General features: G+C 44.6%; 1 protein-coding gene across 4 annotated transcripts in view; it reads left to right on the top strand.

The window, feature by feature from the left end:
* LOC147709785 (uncharacterized) overlaps nt 1–20,695 on the top strand; it is a 1,097,608-nt gene that overhangs the window by 469,765 nt on the left and 607,148 nt on the right. For all 4 annotated transcript variants that reach the window (XM_086928225.1, XM_086928227.1, XM_086928228.1 and 1 more), the window contains one exon: nt 10,454–10,600. In XM_086928225.1, the coding sequence (XP_086784351.1) occupies nt 10,454–10,600 (147 nt within the window). The remainder of the gene's footprint in view (nt 1–10,453; nt 10,601–20,695) is intronic.

Genomic DNA, 20,695 nt, shown 5'->3' with positions numbered 1-20,695 from the left:
TTTGTCCTTTGCACAACCCTTCACATAAAGCCCACTCCCAGACATCCAAGCCCCATTAGGAGTCCAAACCCCTACTACAAACAGTCTTCACTCTGCCGAACCCTTCTCAGGTAGTCGACCTCTAGTGAGCAACTAACCTGACATGGGTTGGCAAATTGCTACTGTGAGTGTTCTTCGCTCATATACAGAACTCTTGATGGAGAGCACTCTCCCATTTAGACAGTGAAGATCTCTTAGGTGGTGAATTCCTTAGAACATACAGTGTTTGTCCTATCTAAAATTCTTTGTGGTTAACCGAGCTCTTGAGAGTAACCACTGGCACATGGATGGGTACGTGTCTTTGCATAAGGTTATCACCCTATGCACATTCCCTTATAGAGGGCACATTACCTACAGAAAACTGCACAGAAACTTTGTCTTATGCATGTAAGGGTGTTAAGAGGGAATGTGTTCCATGTGACTTGTGCCCAGAGGATGGAGGGTGTTTTTTTTCTTCAGAGGTCCTGTGGAACTCCTACAGGATTCATCAGTGAGAGTTCACTTCCTCCAGACACATAGGCAGCCCAAGAGGCAACCCCTTACTACGCACAGCTTTTGCTGTCTACCACATCATTTTCAGATAGGTAACCTTTTGTGGGCCACCTATGAGACATAGATGGTCAAGCCCTCATGTGCATTATCTTTGCTGCTATGTATAATTCCTCATGAAGAGTAGTCTTCCTGCAGACACCCTAGCTTCCTTAGATGGTGAAGTCCCAAGGGACACCTTTTTACCCTATACTGAACGTTTTGCTCGTAGCTCAGGTGTTGTGGTTAACCCATTGCAGACAGGTGGGCAAGTATGCCTGCACACAGTTTTGCCCTGTGTATAACTCTTTAGCCCACTCCCTTCAGACACTCAAACCCCATTAGATGGCCAAATCTCTACTATTTACAGTGTGTGCTCTGTGCCGAACATATTAGAAATAGTTAATCTCTTGTGGTCAATCAGCCAGACGTGGGTGGGCAAGACACAGGTTTCACCCTCTGCACAACCTTTTACAGACAGGCCACTTGTTTCACACATTTGTGTCTCCTTACATGGTGAAGCACCTTCTAACACCATCCATTCCTTGCCCTGTACTAAACCCTTTGCAGATAGATGACCCTTTGTGGGAAATCACCATTCATGGGTTGCAAAGCCTGCCCTGTGCGTGGTGTTCATTATGTGCACAAACCCCTCATGAAGAGCCACTTCCCCCAGACCGTGAAGCCCCATTAAATGGCCAAGTCCCTATTATGCACAGTCTTCAGCCTCTACTGTACTTTTTGTTTCGGATTGTTGACGTTTTGTGAATAACCACACACGGGTGGGCTGGTATCTTATGCACTCCTCACAAAGAGCCCACTCTCTTAAGACACACAATCATCCTTAGAAGGCCAAACCCCTACTACACACAGTCTTCACTGTGGTGAACCCTTTGCAGATAGCCACCATGTTGTAGCCAACTAATTAGATATGTTTGGGTATGTTGGACAGTTTCTCCTATGCACAACTGCTTTTGGAAACCACACTTCTTCTAGACACCAAAGCCCCCTCAGGCTGTGAAGTCCCTACTAAACACAGCTTTCGCTCTCTACTGAATCTTTTTGCTGGTATCTCAAGGGTATTCTGCCAGAATCAGGTGGGTAAGCCCCTGCTGTGCTTAGCTTTGTCTGTGTATATATAAGCTGCATGGACATGACACTATTTCCTAAATATATTGTCTTTATCTCTACCACAATGAGAAATATTTTGGAAGAGTTAACGGTCACATACCTGGACTGTGTAATCATTTTCTGTCTCTATGCGTGATAGTAACTACCACACACAGACAGCAAAACCTTGTAAAGCTACTTAAACGAATAGAAGCAAGTGGCTGTAGAGCTCCTGTACGTTCCTGGAGTCAGTTGTCTGTCTTTTACAACAGTATGCACTTATAGAATGGAATGTTCTACTAGATTTATATTCTATCACATAGGAGCACCTAACAATCATTGAAGGCCCACTCTCTTTGTCAAAGGCCTCATTTTTCACTAGGACACAATTACACAACAGTTGGCCTTTTATAGCCCTTACGTGCTACAACGGAACACTATGAGGAAATATGAGTACTTTTGATTATCATTAAGCAGAATTTTCTTAAATATTTGCAGCTTACAGTAAAATGCTATTGCAGCTATCTAAGTGCAAATCTATTACTGTAAATGTTTGCATTTTGCTTACAATTTATAACAGTAAACTTAACTTTTAATGTTGTTTATAGATTGCTTTGGTAGACTATAAGAGTATAGTAGCATAAACATACAGAAATGACAAACAACATGATTTTATTTGGCTTTTCTACACTACTATAATAAAGGAAGAACTTTGCACCTTTGAGGGGGGTAAACTCTGGAACCACAGCGCCATTCCACACACCCGATACATCATTGTAATCGTCAGGGTGTGCAGATGGACATAGGCTATATAAATAAAAAAAATATACGTTATTTAAAAAATTGACAATAAAAAAAAAGTAGTCCCTTGCAAGTAGTGCCGGCCGCGACCTGCGTGCTGACATCAGGAGCGCGGGGAGGAGCGGCGTGCAGGAGCGGCGGACATGGCGCGGGGGAGGAGCAGTGACGAACGGCGGAATGGCGGTGAGGACCGGTGGACAGGCGGGAGGAGCGGTAAGCGGCAAGGAGCGGCGGAGCGGTGAAATGAGGAGCGCGGGGGAGGAGCGGCGGCTGAGGTAAGGCTCCGGGCAGGCGGGGGTCGGGGTAGGCGGGGGACAGGGCGGGCAGGGGCCCGAGCTGCTTGACAATGTCAGGGCGGGCGGGGGGCCGGGCTACTGCACAATGTCGGGGCGGGCGGGGGTCCGGGAAGCCTGATTGCTCCCGGACAAGGTCGGGACGGGCTGCTAGTAAACCAATAAAGGCAGTTCTGAAAATACCCTTTTTTCTGTTTTTAAATATTTTGGGAGGTTTTTATATTTTTGGGGGTTCAACTTGAAAGAATGAGGTGTGGCGCAGCGGCATGGCGACTGACTCCGGAACCCGGGGGCTCATGGTTCGATCACCAGCAGCAGATCAGCCCAGCACCATGTGTCTCTGGGCAATAGCTTGCTTAATCTTCCTGACGTCCCTCAGAGCCTTGACACCTTATTTATTTATTTTTAACATTTATAGAGCGCCATGTAACCCTGTGGGCATCCTGGCGCTAGGACACCAGAAAAAGCTGTTGGGTGAAGCTACAGAGCTGAGCCAGAAAATCATATTTTAGGGAAGAGCCACGTTTTGACTTTCCTCCGGAACATAATCAGGTCCTGTATTCTCCTTATTTCTAAAGGTAGATAATTCCAGAGGTGGGCAGCTGCACTGCCAAACACTCTTCCCCCCAGTGTTACTCTCCTTGTCCTAGGAATCCTGACAAGATTAGCAGTTGAAGAGAGGAGGTTGCATGCAGGTTCATACCATTTAAACCTGCCCTGAAGTCGTTTAGGCCCCAGTCCATGAAGTGCCTTGAACACTATACAGAGGGATTTGAACAAAATCCTTTGAGTCACCGGGAGCCAGTGCAGCTCTGCCAACACCTAGGCTGTCGATGTACGACATGCCCTTCTCAGTGCAAGCTTCGCTGCTGCCGCCTGGATATTCTGGAGCCATGCAATCAGGTATCCAGGAGACTCTAGGAGCAAGGCATTGCAGTAATCCAGGCAACTCAAAATAATGCTACTAACTACTGTGATTCTTGCCTGGGCTGGCAGTAGTGGTAGCACTTTACTGAGTCCCCGGATAAGAGTATAGCAGCCTCCCACCAGTTTGTTGACATCGGATTCCAAATTCAGCTTCTCATTAAAGCTGACCCCCAGATTGCATACTGTACTCACTGCTGCCAAAGGATCAACTGTGGGTATGGGCAAAAAAATCAGCTGGAAACACTGATGGGACGCTATCCACCCTACAGTGCAGAATCTGTTATCTCATTATTAAATTGCAACGAGTTGTCCCTCAACCAATTCACCATTTCTCGCATGCACACATGAAAAGTTTCCTGGGAGTCAGCGTAGATGCCATCCAGAGACACGATAAACTGGGTGTCATTGGCGTAATTATCCACACAGATAATATGGGTTTTAATGACATCCAGGAGTGGCCGCATGTATGCCTTAAACAGTATGGGGCTGATTGAAGACCCCTGAGGTACCCCATGTTCATTTTTAATAAATTCCGATTGAAATGGGGGGAGCGCTACAGATTGACATGTATTAGACAGATAGGAACGCATCCAGCTCAGTGCCACACCTGCCACTCCCAGAGCTTTCAGCCGTGCAAGGAGGATGGTATGGTTCACCATGTCGAATGCGGCAGACATTTGAAGATTGTCCAAGATGGTCACCAAGGCTGTCTCTGTTCCATGGCCTGGCCTGTACCCAAATTGCTCATCTTCCAACTTATTATTTGTCTCCAAAAAAAGGGACAATGACCTACTTACCAAACATTCCACAATTTTAACTGGGTATGGTAAGAGATAGATCGGTCAGTAGTTCTTAGGGCAGCCTGGGTCCAGTGTAGGTTTTTTCAGGAGCAGTGTTATAATTGCCTGTTTCCAGCAGGGTGGCACCACCCCATTGCTGAGGGACTGGCCACACAACTGGTGTAAGATTGGAAAGATCTCCAGTCCCAATTCTTTCAATATCTTTTGGGGAATGGGATCCAACGGTGATCCCGAGGAAATTACCTGAGCCACTCGGACAAACTCCTCTTCCGATGGCATCTCAAACTCATCCAGAGTAAGCTCGGGGATTGATGGACTAAGGTTATTATCCCTGTCTTGGTTGATCTTTAATATTTCTCCTCATCCCGGTCCAGGGAACCTGATGGGGTCACAGGTTACACCTTCGAGTAATTGTTTGCGTTTTACAAATACTGGACAGTTACATTTGTTAGCATCCATGATCAGACGCCAACTTGTCTCTAATATACAACGCTGGTTCACCCACCATTAGTGTCTTCATGTACCTGCTGCAGTAGATGACCCTACTGAAGTATGCAGGGCTTTCATTATCCTGCCTCTAGAGTACTTGAGATGGTACAGCATCTACAGGTAAGAGAGAGGGTCCAGCTGAAGATGTAGATGCCTCCTCCTTATTAGATTTTCACTCAGCATAAACTAGGTGCCTGGGATGTCATACCTTTAAATGTTTTTTTCATGTCTGAAGTACCAAGGAAGTACTTTAGTTAAAGTGATATTATAGGTGGGTAAAGACAAAAAACCTTAACTTATGTTAAAAAACAGAGGTTAAAGGGATGTTATAGCTAGGTGACAATGTCAGATGTAGCATAACATTTCAAAGCCAAAAAACACTAAATTTGAATGTTATATTTCAGCAAGCTAGGTATAACTTGCACCCCACCATCCATTGCTTATGACCCCAAATATTACATCACTCATGGCATGTTCAATTACATCATTGATTAAATTACTGAGGACATCTCAATGGATATTATTAATATTATCATTATTATTATTATTATTAGAGACTTCTAATGAGCACAGCTACCCCAAGGGGGTTCTCAGCACATGGCAGGAAGGGAGGATGCAGAGAGCAAAGTAGGCAGACTTAAAAAGCCAGATTTTCAAGCCCTTGCGAAATGCAAGAAAAGACTAACAGTTCCTCAGAGAGTCTGGAAGAGAGTTCCAAAGTTTCCGCCCTAGATATGCAAAAGAACATCCTTTCATGCAGGACAGACAGAACCTTGGTATTGTAAACAAGGCCCATTGTGAAGATCTGGGATTGTGAAGGATTTTAAGGGAGTACCAGATCCTGAATGTAGTTAGGTCCAACTCGGACTTTCGCCTTAAACATATAGTAAAGTGCTTAACATTTTATGTGATATGTGATCTTACGCCAGTGCAGCTCATGAAAGAGATTTGAGACTGAGGCAAATTTGGGATACGATAAAGAAGCCTGGCAGCAGAGTTCTGCACTAGCTGCAGTTGATGGATGGTAGTTTTACCGCCTCCTAAATACAGCATTTTGCCATAATCAAGCCTGGACATGTCACTTTTTGCCACTTGCTGCTTTTGGATAACAAATCATCCTCAAGGAAACCCAGATTCTTAACCTTTGAAGATGGCGGAGGCAAAGCACCTGAGGAAGCATGCTAATGTAGTGGGTCCCAGAGAGCTGGGTACCTGCACCGAAGCATGACTTCAGTTTTATCCCCATTGAGCTTAAGGAGATTTTTATACATCCAAGAGGAGATACAACTCAATCTTAAACTGAGGTCAGAAGACCCATGATTCTGAGCAGATGACAAAGTAAAGATAATCTAAGTGTGATCTGCGTAAGAAAAAAGGGACAGACCGCTGCTCATTACCTCATCTGCCAAAGGGCGGATGTAGATGTTAAATAACATAGGGCTCAACACAGAGCCCCGCGGACCTCCAGAAGAAAGTGCTTGTGACTTGGACCTGGCAGTGGAAGAGAAAACCTTTAAAGACTGATCTTTAAGAAAAGATAGTCACCATACCAAAGCCATCAAGCCCAAGTGCCATCAGTCTTTTCATTTGATTAGAGTGAGACACTGATTAAAAGGCAGTGCTAAGATCTAACGAGATGTGCACAGCTGTTTCTTTCTCATCCAAGTGCTGCCTTAGAAGTTCAATTACCCCCAGGAGGGTGAATTCAGTTGAATTTCCAGCCCTTAATCAAGGCTGAGAAGGGTGAAGAACAGTCTTCGCTTCCACAAAAGAAGTCAACTGGCGGTTAACATGTTTTGCCAGAATCTTGGAGAAAATGGGCAGCAGAGAAGTAGGTTGGACATTAGACTGAGTAGCTGAGTCCAGATTAGCTTTTTCTTATAATATCAAGGGCCATAGCATGTTTCCAGTCCTGAGGGACAACCCCTTCACAAATGGAGGCATTAAGAACATCCATAATCATTAATAGTAGGCTGGAATCCAACTGGCTGAGCATGCAAATGTGAAAGGATCCAGTGGACAGACAAATACATTTAAAATATGTAATGTCCAGATGGGACCATGTATCAAGTTTAGGTGATTGACTGTAGGTGATCCAAGAGCCTTGGCAAGCAACAAGGGAGACATTATGAGTATTAGAAATTGAAACAGTATTGTTCAGTTGTAATCCCTGTATGTAGACACTAGTCAATTGAGAGTGAATCCCTTCCACTTTTTGAAAAAAGAAAAGAGCAAGCTCCTCACATTGTATATGAGAAAGCGGAAGAGAGGAAGGCAAATGCCAAAGGTAAAATCATTCGTACACCACCTTAAAATGCATTTTAGAGCAATTTTGAACGCTCATAAAAAGTGTCTTGATCAGATTTACAGAGCCCAAACAAATTCTTTTAATGCTGCTCTGTAATTAGTTTTGGTATCCTCTGTAGGGTTTCACCAAAGCCTTTCCAGAACCTTACATTGTTTCTTCTCAAGTTTTAGTTTTTAATAAAACCAGGAAGCTTTAGGCAACGAATGGCCTAGGCTTTCTACAGTGACTGTTATGCTTTTTTCCGTTGCCTTCATAAGTCCGTAATGAATCAGGTCATGATCCAAGACCAACAGTTGTTTTATGCCCGGCCTGGTGCAATAAAGTAGTTTGTTAACAACCGGGACATTCAGCTTGGACCAGATTCTTATTTTAGCCATATCACCTTTTCTGAAAGCATACAGCATTTCATCTTTTTTGTATGCAGAGAGTCATTATGGAATTCCCTGCAACAGCCATTAAATGTGCTGCGTTTCCAAACATCAGCAGTCCAAGGTCTATGAAAGTACTCATTGGGGACCTTTTCTTTCTGTAATTGCCATACCATTGGGAAACTATTTTAATATATGTGATATTTTGGCGGTGAGTCTTCCTGCATCTTAGCCCCTGAGTAGAGTTGACTATAGTCTGCATTCTCAAGACGTTTAATGGCTGACAATGAGGTCGGGCAATGGCAGATAAAGTTAGGTCATCACGTGGGGTGTCCACAGCACAACCTGGCCATGGTCTTGCAAGTGTCTGTATGGCATTTAGCTTTCCATTACTATTATTTGTGCCAAGGACGTTCTTCTGAGGGAAAGGTACTCAGGGGCACCTTGGCAATCCCAGTAACAAGTCTTGCCTGTTGTCCCTGCAACAGCAGAAACTATATTCTACTGTGAGCTCACTGAAAGGCCAATAACCTCCATTTGGCCTATAATGTTAAAAGGGCAGCGAGTTTAAACACTCAAGGCTTACTCGCAAGGAGTGGAGTAGGTTTACAAAGGTAGGTACTCTGATCATTCACAACAATGACTTCAATCATTATATTATCCAGTCAGTGTTATGTATTTCCATAAGAGATGCAGTTTATTTACACTATTAGAATAAATGCTTTAGAGATATACAATACCTGCATAATTAATTATGGGGCTGAGGTTCGAAATTTCAATTCACAAAAAGTGGTAGCATATTTGCATGCCGGTTTTTTGCAAATGAAAAGGAATTTTTGGAACCAACCTCCTATGTACAAAAAGGTTGGTTCACAAAATTCCAAATCATAGTGGGTCCTTAATTGTTACTAGCTGCAGTTGGATGCCATTACAGGGATGCTGGTCTGCTGGGCTCGGCAGATCCCTATATCTGTGATCACATTTTAAATAAATTCAGCTTTTAAAAAAAAATAACTGCCCATTTTCCTTTAAAGATGCTGCATTTATAAAGAAAATAGTTTTTTTTCTTTGTTTTGGAGTTGACAGTGCTCATGTGAACCACTGCCTTTTCCACAACAAGCTTGTTTTTAAACTTTTACAAATATTTTCCTTAGCAGTCCTTCTCATTTGCGATCGGGTTAACACATCCTCGAAGTGCCAGTAGAATGTCAATGTTTTGGGACCAAAGGTGGATAGCAAACATTGACACATACTTTAAAAAATCACAATATGGATGAGACACAACAAATGTACCCCTTCCAAATAGCGATATGTTGTTGGTTTCTAATCCCATTTTGCTATTTTGTACCATGCTAATGATGTATTATTTTACATTCTTCTATGGGGCAGTTGGAGCAGTCAAAATGAGTTTAGAAACCTATCTTAGATTAAGAAGCACCTTCATACTATACATAACAAAGGCTTGTACTAGACTCAACTAAAATCAGAAGAGATGTTGAGAGCCTTTGAAAAGGTACTCGATTGGTTCAGCGTCAAACCTGAAGGAAGAAACAGATGAAACATTTAAAGGAAAGAGACAGAAACAAAGTGTGCTAAAAAGACAAGAAGAAACATCAAAGCAGGAAGCAGACTTTTAGTAGAGAGGAGACCAGAAAAAGGAATCCTCAAGAAGGACCTCAAGACCTGTCTCTTCAAGTGATCCTCCACCCAGTCCGATCAGCTTCCCCCACCCCTGCGCCTTTAGGCCCAAACAGGTGAGTAGCCACGCTATACAAATCCCTGATTGTCGATTGATTGATTTCTATCAGGAACAGAGATACTTTATCCAGAAACCGAGATGCAAACATCAACATGATCTCAGGATCAGGAGATGAGAGGTTTTCGTTTTCTTGTGAATATAAAATGAGCGTGACTCTGTATCCCTTCTGGAAGGAGCGGCACAGGGAGGGGCTGCTCCAGAGAAGGGTTGCAAGATGCTTGATAGTGTTTCTTCAAATTCACTCTTAAGGTTTTTTTGTTCCTAAATTTCTTCCCGCCTCTGAAATTTCATGGCAGAGAGTAAATGTGCGAGAAGAGTGTCTTTGACATTTATGTGGGTCAGTTGAAATGTGATTTTGCCTTCATACCCCTCTCTTTCTGTATCTTTTCAAGCAATGTATTGATTATCAGAAGGGAAATATGAGAGTGAATACAAATAATTTCTGGACTGAATTGGACTAGAACCTTTGATAATTCATCGGTTTGACACAACAGCATACAGGAAAGAAGATTCACTTGCACTCCATGGATATTGAAGCATCATGCAGAAACATACAATCACCTATTATTCCATGGCCATACGCTTAATCAACCCTTCTATTTTTTATTTTGGCTTGGCTGTGAAAACGATTATTTTCAGTGACATCATTGGGTGACATTAATCATTTTGCAGTTTCAATAACTTGCAACATTTGTGGGGTTTTTTCAATTTGTGTTTGTATAGCAATATACTTTACTTGAAAATGACAACAAAAAGAAAATCTGCAGTTTTTTTCTCCTGCATTTTTCTCCTCCAATTTTTTCCCAAAACACTGATTTTACTGAATTTGTGTGCTGCTGGCAGCAACGCCGACTGTTTGCTTGGGGGAGTATCTAAATAGCAATCAACAAAGTGAAGCGAAGTACTGCACCAGTTTACTTACCATTAAAAGCCCGAAGACGCAGCGTACAATTGAGCAGCACTACTTGAGCGCCTGTGCAGCCATTAGTAAATAACGGCCATTGTGTTAATACGAACTTTTTCTGTTACAGACAAAGCGGGCTTGTGTCCCCCTGAAGATGATAACATAAGATGTGCCTTCCCGTTAGAGGCTGACGAGTGCCTAAGTGACGGCACGTGTCCTGAAGAGAAAAAGTGCTGCGGGGCCTGCGCAAAAAAGTGCACCAAACCTGAGCGAGGTATGTGAGTAATCTTCTGGTCTATTCCGTAACATAATAAGCTCATCTCTAAGACTTTAGAGGTTCATGACTCACAGGTAAAACCAATCACATGCAAGACAAACCAACTATATAAATAAAAGCAAGCAAATCCACAAGCAAAATATGATTTGTGCTTTATGATTTATCAACGAGGTCTATGTACTTTGCAGGTAGCTTTCTATCAGAAACATTGTACATAGCATCAAAAACACTCTAATGTTACATTGGCAATTTAGCCAATCACATATAAGTGGCTGGAGATGGAGAAAGAGACGTAAAGTCTGACAGTGCATGCATATACATAAATTACACACTATATTATGCACACTATATTTTTCTTGGTTCCGCGTACTGACCAGCCAAGGCTGAGAAAACAGGCTGAAGACCTGTTTGTGGGTGGTTGTTGTGAGCCAATGAGGGGAGGTCTACCTGATGTTGGATGGGAGAACAAACACAGAGATACTACTGAGACTGCCCTGAGCGTCAGAGACTCCCTTTGTATATACCCTCGGCCGCGCCCGCCCAGAAGGGTACATACTGCACACATCACCCACTGTGTATCTCCCAGGTGGGTCACAACAGGAGTTTACAGTCAGTGTCAGTGTGAGCTGGGCAGGAGCTGAGCCTTAGACTGTCTTAACTGAATTTAAGTTTTGTAAGCCCTTATTTTAGGAACAGCCATCCAGCTTGGTGCCAGTAGGGTTGGGCAGATGTAGCAAAGTCTCTGACTTTCTGGAATGGGGGAAATAGGGGCAGACTCAGTAGGACACAATTGCCCGCAGCCTGTACAGAGTCTACTCATTGCAAGTGTTTGGATCAGGTCTTTGGCTGAGTGGGAAGGAGGCTAAGTGTGGATTTTGTTTTATTCAGTGCTTGCATTGTCGCCTCGGTGGCTGCAGTTGACAGGAGCTGCATGCTCAAGTTAAAGGGACTCAGTCATTCCTAGTGGAAGGAGATGTGGAAAGGTGTCAAGAGGAAGAGGATGGATCCAAGAATAGTGGCCAGAGCCATACATGGGGAGACGCAGTAGATCTTGTTTATTGAAAAGTGAATTCAACTAACATTACATTTCATAAAAGCAGTAATTAAAATAAAAAGTTTTCATGATATATTGTACAAGGGATTAAATGTGTTAAGAAACAGTTCAGAGAACAAACATTCATCAGTAGTCCATCCTTAGATTCACTCTTTGAGCCGACACCAATGCTTCTCAAATCTTTTCCATAAACCATGTTTTAACGGTACATTTCTTCCAGTTCTAGTGTCTTCTGCATTTTCTCTTCCCATTCATCACACGTGGGGGTTGCTGATAATCTATTTTTGTGCTGTTCAAGATCTAGCCACTAATGAGGTGAAATACAGTGCCATGTCTATTTTAGTCCCTTAGACTAGGCTCAATAAGCCGAACAAGCTACCCTGGCGTCTCTAGCCAAAACACCAAAAGGGCTTGAATTACTGCAGTACCATAACATATGTTTCCAAATCCTAATCTCAATTAAACATCTTGTGCAGGTGGATGGAATATGCTCATATATTGAAAATACTGAATGTGACGGAGTTTTGAAAAATAAAATTCTTTGATCATCCTCCCCCATTCTGCCTTGAAAAGGTGATAGCCTAGACCCAGTTCCCAACTGCTTTCATCATAATGTGATTTCTAACATCCAAGGCTACAAATTTATTCTAAACCCTTGCCTTGTAATTTGTACTAGGTGGGCAACGGACTGTCTCTCTAAAGACTTCTACCCTCTCACTAACCTGTGTGCCCCAAAAATAATGTTTGAGGCATGTAAGACTCTAGATACACATGGTGTGCATAATCCTGCCATCTAGTGTTGGGCTTGGATGTGGGGGAAGATTTCTTCGAAAAAAGTCTTTCAAGTCACAAGGTACTTTGACTCCTCCTTGCGGTGGTAATGTGCATAGTCATCAACTCCATTGTTAGATTTTTAGGTCTCGCCTAAAGCGCTGTCGCCAGCGTGACTTATTGTCAGCGTCATACCTCTCAAGGGAGACAGACCGGGGCACACGTGGTGATTGGGGTCAGTGGACCTGCACCTCAGGCATGCGCACATCTTCTCAAACCAAATCGTCTCTTCCCCAGGCCCACGCCATTATAATTTTAGCTGTTTAGACACTCCCGCTCAACAACCGTTCAAATGGCTTCACACACAGTCTCAACCACGTCACCAATGTTAACGCACCCCAGCTAATGGGCCCAAACGGCAACTCCTTCCTTCGATGTCTTCACTACCCACTTGGCCCCTGGCCCTTTAACACCGTCCAGCTTCCCCAGAGTTATTTCTCCCACGCGATACTCACTACGTCGTTACTCGCACACAAAAACACTAACCTGCCGGTCTCATCCAACTGCTCCAGCTATATCTGGGTAAAATTTTGCGCAAGCCGATCACTGCCCGGATAAAAGCACCCGTGTATAGTGATAGACGTCACGTACATTAATAAGATCTACAGAAAACTGTGCGGGCACATTGAGAAAGTGAAACTTCATAAGGCTTAAAATGGCTGACGCGCGTGCGCAGTAAACAAAGTCTTTCTCTGCACGTCTGGCGCATAGCAGTTTCTTTGGTAGGTCGGTGTGTCTGGATGCAGCGTTTTTTTTTTTACAATAGCGATCTCGCGTTTGCTTTCAGTGCCAGGGAGGCTCCACGCTGTGCTCGTGGCCACTGGCAGAGGAGGGTTGAGGAAGCGCCGTGACTAAAGGCAGGCCATGGCGGTGGGGAGCATCCGTGAGGAGAGCCGTGCTCTATTGGTAGGAAGCGCTGTACCATACGAACGTCTTCCGCGGGTGCTGGGGGATGGTGAGCCCACCACACGAGTAGAATGAAGTGGCAGCGGTTCCAGAAACAAACTTGTTGCATCCCCAGATGCGCTGACTGACGATGTACACACACGACCCTCTCTAGGGCCGAGTTCGAACCACGAGGTTAACTAGTGCCATGATTTGTAGTTTTTGGGGGGGCGGGGGGGAATTTTGGATACTAGGAGCAAATGTGCTGTTTTTCCATAGGGGGTTTTGGGAACCCTCTCTTCATACCACCGCCCGCTAGCCTCGCTGCGCACTCACCGCTGATGTAGCCTATGCTCCGGTGCATCCTCCAGGCGGCGGCAGGCAGCCCCTGCTCCCCCTCGGCCTGGGCCGGTTTAAGGTCACCCGGAGGCTACGGAGCAGCCCGCGCGACAGGAAGAGAGCCAAGGTCCACCCGCTTCCTTTCTGCCTCGGTAACCCCGCGCTGACCTCTCCGGAACGAGGAACGCGGCCCTCTCCCACTGCCAGGCTCGTGCCTGAGTCGGCGCAGTCCCCTCCTTCCTTGGGTCCAGCCAACCCCTATCCACGGAGGACCAGGGCAACCAGCTCCCACCCACTGCTCGGCCATGTCCCCTTCTTCCAGCAGGTCTCTGTCCCTTTGAACTCGCTCCAGAGTCTGGTGCAGCCAAGTCAGAAACAGTGCATTGCCTGTGTATTGTTTTTTATTCACTATCTATATTAAATTTAAGGAAATGAGACGCTACTTTCTTTTTTAAATTGTGGCCGAGTTATTTTAACCATTCATAAACACCGTGGGTGTATATTGACCAAAATGCAAAGGGACGTCAACCTTACACCGTAATATCTTTCCAGAAAGTGACATCATGATGATTATATGATGTCATGATTACAACAGCAAAGACAAAATGTCTATTTTCGATGACACCTATATTAAAGTACTGACATAAGCCATTGGTGCATTACCCCCTTTCTCATACAAGAAATATTGTGTGTTCGACATAAGATGATATAATGCCTCAAAATGGCACTAGGAACCTACATTATCTATACCACAAACTGTCATGATGGAATAGTTTCCCTTGGCATGTACCACAACAACAAGGGGGTGGGGATTAAAACAAGCATTTGCAATGCAATAGGTCTCGCAGTTGTGAGAGTTTGTGATATTGGCATTGTAAATGGCAATGCATTTTATTTACGTGTTGGTTTTTAAAACATAAATGAAAGGCATTGCCATTTACAATGCCAATAGCTTAAACTCTCGCAAATGCGAGACCTATTGCATTGCAAATGCTTGTTTTTTTTGTGCCGTCGGGTTTGGAGGTATGCTCTCATGCTTGACTTTGACACTGTCATGCTGCATTTTCCTCCGTTCTTACCTTCTCTACGTCAGTATTGTTTTTGATTGCGGTCTTCTCTCTCTCTTCTGTTACTTTGGGGCCTTTCTTTGCTACTTAGGCATACCATCCGATGGAATGCACACTCTTGTTTCTCTCCTCAGTATCATGCTAAATACTCTTGCAACTATTTCCACCAGGCCTGCAATCTGTGCCTCTCCCCTGAACACAACAAAGTCAACTGAACTGTGAGGCTTGCTGCTCCTTCAGATTGAAAAATACTTTGCGTGACCATCTCACTCGACGTCTCGAAATGTTTTGAAGGAACGTGGATGACACACCAGACCTTTTTGGCACAAGGACAGGTGTCGCTGTATACGAAGGGACTTTCTCCCCAAACAACTGGTCTGGATCAGAACTAGAAGTCCAAGATCTGCCTCCAGCACAATCAGCAACTCACCATCAACCCCAGCAAACTACCACAAAGGGTCACTTACCCATTCCTGAACAAAACAAAGCAGTTTGCCAGGCTACCCCTGCCTTAAGGCTTTAGTCAGCACATTTTCCGCCTTCAAAAACGCCCAGCTCTGGCTCTGCGCTGTAGAAAACAACAAAGACGACCCCTTCGGAGCCTACTACTTCCGCCATGGAATAAAGTCAGAGCTGAAAACTTTGGTGTCGAAGCACAAGCCATTGTCAGTTGATAACATATGGAGCCAAGACCATCAGCGAACAGCAGAGCCATTCCTGCATTGGGGTGCCTGTAACCCCTGTTTCAAAGACTGCAGGAAGAAATAGATCCATGACAGGAACATTTAATGAATCACACAGGCACGGGCTGGATAATCGATCGCCCTCAACAAACTGTTTTCCAATCTTCTAAAAGTCAGCAATCTTTTGAAGAATGGACAAGGACACAAGCCCTTTAGAGACTAGCCCACCACCTCTGCCAGCTGCACACCATTTTCCCTTACTACCTGCTTTGCCAGCTGAGCCTACACCACACTCACCTGAAGGGGTACTCCATTCATATATAGGAGGACAAGACAAAGAGGACACTTTTGATATTCAATCACAAGATGACCCCTGCGATACTTATGACACGGACCCACCTGTGGATACAGACCTTAATCTATATTCGGCTAAGCCATCTCCCAGATGACACTACAACGTATCATGACCTCATTGGTAGGTCTTCTGCCTTCTACAAGGTACAATTATACAAGAATCCATTGGAGGAAGACTTCTTCTTTGTAGCGCTTTCCTCTAAACAGCTTCCACCCAATACCTACCAATGCTAAAAGGTGTGCTCTGCCACACCCCAGATATATTCAATGAGCCAGTAAGATCTAGAATTATAACACTAAGGGTAGACAAGAAATAAAAAGCATCTTCCAATGATCTGCTCTGCATACAAGGTCAATTTCCTCCAGTTAGGTAGCAACCACATGCAAAAGAACTACCTCTCAAACAACTGGTGATGTCCCTCAATCAGATAAAGAGAGTAAGAGGACATATTCCACAGGAAGTAGGTTGGGTGGATAATGAGCCACTCCTTGGCATATTGCTAGTTCTCAAGATATGATCAAACCCACTAAGGCTGCACAGAATAACTACTCCAATACCTCCCAGAAGAGCACAAAAAGAGGCTACCAAATAGCCTTTGAGGGAAAGTTAATTTCCAATACAACCATATGTTGTGCCCTAGACTCTGCAGACGCTGTGGCTAGTGGTGTAAACTTCACTGTTTATTGCCTAGACATGCTTGGCTTCAGGCCTCTGGTTTAAACCGGAGGTCCAACAGAATCTGCTGGCTCCTCCCTTTCATCAAATCAGGTGTTTGTTAAGCGCTACTACTCACCCGTAAGGGTCTCAAGGTGCTGGGCGGTGGGGGCATGGGTGGTTCGCAGGTACCAGTCCTTCAAGGAGGGGGTCTGTCGAAGTGCCAGGAGTTGAGGTTTCTTGCGAAGACGGGGAGCGATGTTATCTGTCTGAGATGGAGCGGTAGGCCGTTACAGGCTCTGGCCGCGCAGAAAGAGAAGGAGTGGCCTCCCGATCTGGTCATTCTGGTGCACGGGACCACAGCGTTGGAGAGCTTGGCTGATTGTAGAGTCCTTTGGGGTTCGTGGAATTTGAGTTGGCTGTTCAGGTATGCTGGTCCGGTGTCGTGGAGGGCCTTGTTAGCATGGGTTAGCATCTTGAAAGTGACTAGCTTCGATGGGGAGCCAGTGGAATGTGCACACGTGCTGGGAAATGTGGCAGTGTCTTGGCAGGTTGAGGACCAGTCTTGCGGCGGCGTTTTGGATGTTTTATAGCTTGCGGGTGAGGTTTTTGTTTATTCGGGCATAGAATGCGTTGCCGTAGGCGAGCCTGCTGGTGACCAGGGCATGAGTGATGGTCTTCCTCTGTTCAAGGGGGATCCATTTGATGGTATTACGTAGAAGGCGGAGGGTGTGGAAGCAGGAGGATGAGACAGAGTTGATCTGGTGGTCCATTTTGAGCTTTGAGTTCAGGATGATTCCCAGGTTGCGTGCGTGGTCTGTGGGGGTGGGCGGGCTTCCGAGGGCGGGGGGTCACCAGGTGTCATACCAGGCGTCTGGGTTTGGGCCCATGATGAGTACTTCCGTTTTGTTGGTGTTTAGTTGTAGGCAGCTGTTTTTCATCCATTTGGCGACGGCTTCCATGCCTTCTCAAAAGTTGTGTCTGGCGGTGTTGGATTAATTGGATAGGGAGAGGATGAGTTGGGTGTCATCTGCGTATGACACAATGTTGAGACCGTAGGTGGATATGCGAGGGAGAGAGAGCAATTTCACTGACAATGAGTCAGTCGTCTTGCTTCATGTGGAACATTTGTTTGGCTCTTATGTACATACTTTATTGGAAAAGATCAAAAAAGATACTAAAACATCCAAAGCCATGGGAGCACTGCAAACACCTTCCCAGTGTGGCTCCTTTTTCCTACCATGGAAGGTCCAAAACAACATCTACTGAAACCTTCAATCAATACCATTGGCAAATACTGAGGCTCCTATAGAGGTAGCAACTCCAAAGTCAGAGGCAAACGTGGATTCACCAAACTATCTGCCACTACCACTAGGCCCTGACTTACCTCTCATTCACCCTGATCACACAACACTTGCCAGGAGATGTCTACAAGGGTTCTTTTCCACCTAGCGGACCATCACCTCTGACCAGTGGGTGTTGGATATCATCTATCATGGTTATTGTCTGGAGTTCACTTCCACACCTGCCAATATTCCACCTTACAAACACAAACTCTCTCCACAGCACCAAACATTGCTCATGGAAGAAGTACTGGCACTCCTCAAAAAAGCATTGATAGACCCCACTATCGGAAGTCTATTTCCTATACTTCCTTTTTCCTAAAAAGGATTGGTCTCTACAACCAATATTAGAACTCATTGAACCCTTAAACAAGTACATTCTCTCAGAGAACTTTCTCAAGGCAACTCTTCAAGATGTCATCCCATTTTTACAACAAGACAACAAGACAACTTCATGACCGCCTGTTTCCATATTCTCATTCACCCGGCACATTGCCAGTATCTCAGGTTTGTAATAAACAGCACCATTACCAGCTCAAAGTGCCCCCCTTTGGGATCACTACCACACCCAGGGTCTTCACCAAATGTCATGCAGTAGTAGCAACTCATCTGCACAGACACAGCATACATATCTGTCCATACCTGGATAAGTGCCTCATCAAAATTGCAACTTTTTACCAGCATACTCAGGTCACCATATACCTACTTCATAAGCTAGGTTTCACAATTTAAGCCTTAAAATCCCACCTCCAGCTCCTTAAAATCCAACCTTATCTAGGAGCAAGTCAACTCAGAACTAGAAATAGCATACCCAAATACTGAAAAGATACAGTAATTCCATGCACTTATTCCCCAATTCCAACCAGGTCAACAGATCACAGTCATTACAGTTATGCACCTCCTTGGTAGGCCATCAAGCTTGCCACTCTCTGCAGTAGTGGAATACCAACAACCTGCTCAAAGGATGACCTTTCCTAGAACCAGTTTTGCAAAGGACCATGACAATGGACGACTCCCTTATAGGATGGGGAGCGCATTCATTAGACCAGTGGACCCTCAATCAGTGAAGTCTCCACATAAGTCACCCAGAGCTGCTAGCTGTTCACCTGGCACTGAAAGCCTTCCTTCCTCACTTGCATGACAGGGTATTCCTCATCAAAACAGGCAACACAACACCATAGACTATCTCAGAAAGGCACCAAATACCCCCAGCTTTCTCACTTAGCACAGACCATTTTTAGGTGGTCCCTCAAACAACATTCACCTGTTAGAGGAGTACCTATCAGGAGTGGGCAGCAACTTCGCAGATCTCCTCAGGAGGAGGGCCACCACGTCCACAAGTGGGAATTCCACCCGTAAGTCCTCCTCTAATACTTCCATCATTGGAGAGTACCACAAATAGCCCTCTTCACCAAAGCAGAAAATGCCAAATGCCGACACTTTCGCCTTCAGTATCCCTTACCCACTGTCCAAGGGCAACGCACTATGGAGGAGTTGGTCAGGGATATTTTCTTATGCTTTTCTGCCTCAGCCACTGCTTTAGTTTTGTAGTTCACAAAGTTTGACAGACATCTCTCACCCTTGTTCTAGGGGCTCCTTTATGGGCACAACAACTGTGGTTCACCACACACCTCAAACTATTGGTAGTACCCCACAAACTCCCCAACAAGCAGTACCTTCTCAGGCAGAACCAGAGAGAAAATCAGACACCCGACCCCAGACCCTTCAACTTTATGATCTGGCACTTGAAATCCTAGAGTTTGGGTATCTCATTCTCCCACATGAATGTAGCACACATACCTACAACTCAGACCTGCTACACTGCTAACTTTAAAATATTTGTTCACTACTGTTGCTTCAACACACATCAATCCTTTATCAGCCAAAGTACATGACATTTCTGCTATTTATTTCACTTGAACACCTCTGCTTTATCCATAAAGCTACACCTAGCAGCAGTAGCTGCTTACCTACAAAATATGCAACATGCTTCCCTATTCAGAATCCTAGTCAATAACGCCTTCATGGAAGGTCTTAAAAGAGTCAGTCCACCTTGGATGCCATGCGCTCCGACATAGAATCTTAAAATTGTATTTACAATACTAATGGGCCCTCCATTTAAGCCCCTCCAATTTGTGTCCTGGAAGGTAATATTCCTAGTCGATTTTACTTTTCTTAGGCGTGTCATTGAGCTTTAGGCACTAACCTTGGAATACTCCTTCTACCAAATACACAGGGATAGGGCTATTCTATGGACCAACCCCAAATTTCTCCCAAAGGTGGTGCCAGTTCCACCTAAATCAGTCCATTGAACTTCCTGTTTTTTTTTACCTCAACCTGACTCAGTTGCGAATGGGATCGACATAGATTAGATGTAAAACGAGTTCATGAGTTACACTGACAGGAGTAAAACATTAAGAAAAACACAACAACATTTTGTTGCTTTCTCCAAACCTCAGAAAGGATGTGCCATTTCTAAATCAGGCATTGCATGATGGATTGTAAACTGCATCCAAACATGCTAGGCTAAAGCTAAACTGACTTTACCCATTCATTCTAAAACCAACTCCTGTAGAAAAGGGGCTTCAATGCCCTTCTATGGAACATCCCTTTAGCTGATATATCTAAAGCAACTACATGGCCTACACCACAAACCTTTGAAAAACATTACTGTGTAGATGTGCTTGCTCATCAAAAAGCCAACACTGACCAAGCAGTTCTACGTACACTATTTCAAACAGCTCTAACTACCACACGCTAGCCTCCGCTTATAAAGAAGGACTGCTTTTTGGTCTATGCAGAGCATGTATGAGCATGTGTATCGATAACCACCCATGCCTCGAAAGGAAAATGATACTGACCCAGTAAGCATCTGTTTGTG

Source organism: Lissotriton vulgaris, chromosome 6 (assembly GCF_964263255.1).
Source record: "Lissotriton vulgaris chromosome 6, aLisVul1.2, whole genome shotgun sequence".
NCBI lineage: Eukaryota > Metazoa > Chordata > Amphibia > Caudata > Salamandridae > Lissotriton > Lissotriton vulgaris.
Note: the sequence above shows the minus strand (reverse complement) of the source record. Positions and strands in the feature narration are given on the sequence as shown.